The 5724-nt window shown below is 42.0% G+C and overlaps 1 protein-coding gene across 1 annotated transcript in view; it reads right to left on the bottom strand.

The window, feature by feature from the left end:
- Positions 2191-5724, bottom strand: part of LOC109838104 — a gene marked incomplete at its 5' end in the record, with an annotated part of 3976 nt that continues 442 nt past the window's right edge. The window contains 4 exon segments of the mRNA XM_020406576.1: positions 2191-3222; positions 3309-3488; positions 3594-3655; positions 3794-5724. The exon segment at positions 3794-5724 is cut by the window's right edge and continues 127 nt beyond it. Of these exon segments, the coding sequence (XP_020262165.1) occupies positions 4099-5724 (1626 nt within the window).

Genomic DNA, 5724 nt, shown 5'->3' with positions numbered 1-5724 from the left:
CACATGTAAAGTAGGTGCTGACATAGCCGTCAGGCCATACTCGTTTGCCGACATCCTGTGCTCGGCCGAGATTACCATTCTACCCTTTTCCACCACTACAAATAGAGGTACTATTCTAATTTTCTAAGTAAACAATTTTCTAAGAAAGCAATTTTCTAAGCAAGCAATCTCTGAGAATTCCACTACACTACACTTTAGAACTCACACAGTTCTTCATTTTCCCACTCAAGTCCATCAACTGACTTGATAGTCGAAAGAACAACATGGGAACTAGTCCCCGTCCTCTCACGAATTGCTATTTGTGTAGGCTAAAGCTACTCAACTCAAAATCAGATATTCGGGAAAGTTAGTGCCCCCTAATCAATCTCACCACCATTATATTAAATGTTTAATTATTAACATCAACAGTTATGCCCTAAAAATCATGAGCTCGAGAAACTCCTAAGCTTTGGCCACGTGTCAATCGGATAGTGTTGATGCACTAGTGATCACATAGTCAGTTATATTCGTGGTTGGATGGGGTTGTTGAGTATTGATGAGGGGTCGCTTTCTTCCCCGACTTTATGTCCGGTGGTTCTTTGAGTTGTGGTTGGTGAATCTGCACAAGTAGAAACTCATGAGATGACGGGGTTTGGTTCCTCCGTGATTCCTCCAACGATCAAGTTTGCTGATGAATTTGAGTGGTGAAAGGTAAAGAACTGTCAGAGTTCTTGTGTGTGCAGTGTGTTTGCTTAAAAGTCGGATTTTTCAGTCCCGATTAAAGATGGAATAGTACTTATATTTATATCTAGGGTATAAGGGTAGATCGGTCACTTCGGCCGACTGCAGGATGACAGTGGCGAAGTGCGGGTTGGCGGCTGAGTCAGCACCTACTTTACAAGTGTCACCTGGCGACTGGATGAGCGATCAGCTCAACATTAAATAAGAAGTGATTGGTGGTATGGCGGTGCTTGCGTGATCCGATGAGTCATGAAGGCTATCGGCGCTAGAGGCATGATGTGTCTGTCATGCATTAAATGCGATGCAGACACGTTGCCAGTGGGAGAGGCTCGATGCAGAAGTTATCCTTTAACTTCGCCGAGAAGTAACGCCTTTCGAGTTGTCCTCGTGAAGCGCCCAGCAAATGGTCGAGTAGGCTCGTGGAGAGTCGCCTTTGATAAAAGGGGCGACAAGTCGGCTGAGTTGCCATGAGAAAATGTCGACTCGACAAGTCGGCTGAGTTGTCGTCCCTGCTAGTCTCTGGCCGTCAACTTGATTGGGGCATAGCATGCAGTACAACTGTCCGTTACTTGGCAATGAGTTGCACTTTTGTGAATGAGAACACTATAACAAATAGGTCAGAGCATATGATGACCCAAATATAAACACAACCTGACTAACCAAGTCAACCTCTCCAATAGTCCTAGTTTTAGTTGAAAGGAGTCTTCAACACAAAGTCCACCAGAAGAAAGTATGAGTCCAAGTTGAAAGGTGTCTTCAGATCGAACTTTGCAAAAGAATATTAGTCCTAAGGCAAGAGAGGAAACATTTGGTTGTCTCGTCAATATTAAATGCACGGTCAGGCGTAATGATAACTCCTCGGATGGCGTCCTTAGCTCCGCCATCCAGCCGACATCGCATTAAGTGCATGGCCATATGTCATAATGACTCCTTAGTCTCCGCCCATAACTCTGTCGCCCAGTGTTATCACACTATATGGAGCAAGGCTGGCCCCTCATAAGCGCTCAACCAATTGCCGACATCTGTAAAACGAAAGTAAAACGTCAACTTTGTCAGTCGAGTCGAGTTACCAATTTGTCCTCGCATTCTCATATAAGTAAGGCACTACCCCCACCGCTCTAAGGTTGGGACTATCTAAACTCTAAATTGAATGTTGTGTTTCTATGGATACTGCTTTTTCGGTCACTGACTTGAGTTTCGGAGAGCACGTCAGGAGAAACCACCTCCGGAGCCTCCAATTTCTATTACTTATGCAAGGATCTACTCCTTTTGGTTTATCAGCCATCAACAGAGATTAATAACCCATTAATAACCCCTAATCTTCTCATGATACTACCATATTCACAATTTAACTTTTAGACTTAAACAGTTTGGCGTCACTACGGAATCGCTTTTTCTTTTTGGACGGTCATACTACCCAGAGATCTAGACTCGTGGCATGGCAAGAGATTATCACTATCGAAACTGCTAATTAAATTTGCTAATACATGATACATATATAGAAATGCTGCAAAAACTGATAAGAGTAAAAGTACATATACCAAGTTAAAACTGCATAGATCTCCTAAAGAGTGTGTGTCAACCATATAAAAGCTCAAGACCATTGCGAACGAGGTAACATGTCTTCTTCTTTTTTTTGATTAGTATAAAACAAACGCCTTTTAACCGGATAATTTAACAGATGTTTCTTGTGAAACGATGATGCCAAGAACATCTCATTCAACGAAAATACACGTATCTTCAAAGAAGGTTCCGCCTTATTCTTCAAATGAACGGAGACATGTTTTCTCGAGTAGCAACGGCCACTTATCACCAAGTTGCGTTGCATTCATCTCCATCGCTACCCTATTAAAATCCTGAAATGATATTGTACTATGGCTTCTGTGTTCCATTCTTCTGTCGATAAGCCCGTCACTGCTCAATACATGCATGTTATTTCCCTGCCAAATGCCATGGACAGGCTTCTTATTAGGCTGCTCTGATCGATTGGATTCTTTATCGACTCCTGCTCCGATCTCGATACAACTAACTGAAAACACGGTCTACTTAACTGCCTCTAATAAGAATCCAACCCATTATTCAACAAATTGGCACAATCCACTGATACACCTCCCAATCCTCGGGCCCTTACTACTCCCTCCATCTTTGTCATTAAGTCCTCACTATGACATAACTCATCGGTACTCGAGCTTGCACGAATGCTACCTCTACTCCCTGACAAAGCCAAGGGTCTCTGGATCCGTATTGGCGCCTGAATAGGATTTCTCCTCGAGCACATCTCAAAACCACTGCATTGCTCCACAACTTCCTCCCTTTTTTCTACAATCTCAATCCCCAGTGAACTTCCCATTCTCGGTCTCTTGTCCAGTTTATCTTTCATGCTTCTGCACTGATTTCGTCAAATTGCAATGACCCAGAACTCCATTGTCTTTAACAATCACCCCGTTGGGCCCAAGCAAACGAGAACGATCTCTATACCTCCTATCTCGAACTCCTGCTGACCTGCTCTTCAGAGGGGATGTCGGAAATAAATCTCCATCGGAACAAGATCAGTGGAGGAGGTCCAATTTGAGCATGGTGGGACCCACCTTTAACTGATTTAGATGAAAATGGAGCTCGGGCTTTGGCACTGTAAGCATTCTTGACGATGGATTGAACAAGCTCATTATGTAAGTGGACATCCTCTTGAAAGGCAGAGCTTGTTGAACTCAAGTTTCAACAGAAGCTATAGGATTATAATTCTTGTGCATTATCACTAATAAGAAGACCTGTAGTAAAAAAATGTACAACTAGTAGTACATAATTCACAACTAAACTAGAATGGGCAAAATACCCATCCACACAGTCAAACTAGGGGCATAAACGAAGCCTACCTGCTACTCAGAGAGCACTTCATAGCTGCTGAATCTTTGTGGCGATCATGTGATACAATAATCTACAGTAAAACACAAATGTTTGATCAATAATAGGTACCGAGTCCTGATAACAATTAGTAGATATTGAAGCCCTCATAATAGCAACTCTAGAGAAGTATTAAAGAGATGGAGACCAATCTACAAAATACTAATCTTACCTACGATTGATGGGCATCAGATCAGTAAAACTTCAGACGGTGAGCGTGCCTGCCTGACAATTAAAATTTTTAATCATCAAACATTTAAAAGACTGACGCTCTCCCCAAGCAACAAGGAGAGGGAAAAAAGCAACAACACTGTCACCTTAACAATTAGCACTAGCAGAGCAACACTCAAAGTTTAGATGCAGATTTTATCGCTGATATCCTCCATCGGCTTTTGCAATCTAATTCTTGACCCTTTACTGCTCGTTTTCATGAACAGAAAGTACTAGATATTGTATAAAACTTGCTGCAAATATTATTCACTCCACATCCAAAAATGAGGCACAGTCAATATCCTGAAGACTTATTCTACCCATCAACAAATCACTAGAATGTTTTGAACAGAGTGGCAAGCACTTCTTGTTCAGACTCTCATGAATTGCACCCATCCCGGGCACCCATTTACACTCATTTAACGGGTCCACATTCAAACGGTTCTGCAATAACCGGATCCGATAAAGCACAGTATCCGTCCTAAAACAGAAATGGGCTAAGCAAGAACAAGAAGGTTCATCAAATGCTAACCTAACTAAAATCAAACCCAAGGCACCATCCACAGGGGTTGGATCTGAAAGATCTCTATCACCCATCATTCTTATCTCCCTCTCAGTAGGAAAATTAAATTCCTCAATCCCATCCAAACCAGTGTTTTTCAGATCCTTGGTATAGTGGCGAATAGCCTCTCGCTTCGTGGACTCGTGCTTTTCTGCCAGTGTCAAGAAACATGAAAACCGCAAATGATAACTTACAACGGTCTTCACCATCTTAAAATTTCGGCAGCAGCAGAAGAAATCCAACCATCTTCTTCCCACGCCTGAATACCATTTGATAATATCAGCATCATCCAGACAAAGAAGAACCTTGATTGGCCTGGGCCTGCCCATAGAATTTGTGAACTTAGCCAATTTCACTGCTTTCCTTATGAGTTCCACTGGTGCATTCACTCTCATTCGAAGCTCAGTCAAGTCCTCCATTGTTCTCTTAGCATAGTCCCTCTCTTCTTCTTCTTGTTGGCTATCCTCATCCTCCTGTAAAACCTTACTATAATTCGCAGGCATCATATATTTATTAACCTTTTCTTGAAACTGATCATAAGAATCTACTAATTCCTCTGGCAACTGATCTCTTATTCTCTTCAAAGACAAGAAATCACCAGAAGTAAGCATTCTGTGCCAGCTCCGGCAATCCTCTCTAGACTTGAAGAACTCTGCAACTACATCCTGCCCCCAGTTGCTAAAGATCTCTCTAATTTCACTCTCAATCCTGAAATCTAACTTGAATTCTCCGCTTCTTTTCAGCTTCTTGAAAACATGGTTCCATATCTTCATCCCCAATTTCTTTCTAACAGTCTCTCTTGCATTTTTCAATTCCAAAGCCCTAGCTGCTTTCCTCTTCAAATGCATTTTTTTTGCTCTCATAGCTTTCTCCGGCATTGGAGGATGAAGGACCGAAGGAGGGACAGCCTGAAGCTCAAAACCCATGAAATCTATCTTCTCTGAAACTGCACTGTGAATCGAACTGTTCAAGTTATCAACTTTCAGCTCCAATTCTTTCTCTATAAACTTCAAAATCCTATCTTTTATATTCATAGTGAACAATTTGGATCCAGAAGTAACCACCAAAATCTCATCCAAGTACCTAACTGCATAAACCCTGATCGGCTTATGCAAAACCCTAGAATCATCCATCCTCGGATTTTTCTTATGAATCTCCTCTCGGATCTCCTGCATCAGCCGATCCAAACCATCGAAATAAACATTAATCAAAATCGAATTCAAGTTGCTCTCTTGCGGAAAGCCCTTACCTTTACAAACCCCTCCGATCTCAAACCCTATGGCTCGCGACTGAAAGAGATTTTCAATAAATCGAACCAAATGAACATCATC

Source organism: Asparagus officinalis, chromosome 4 (genome assembly GCF_001876935.1).
Source record: "Asparagus officinalis chromosome 4, Aspof.V1, whole genome shotgun sequence".
NCBI lineage: Eukaryota > Viridiplantae > Streptophyta > Magnoliopsida > Asparagales > Asparagaceae > Asparagus > Asparagus officinalis.
This window is presented reverse-complemented; position numbering and strand designations above follow the sequence as displayed.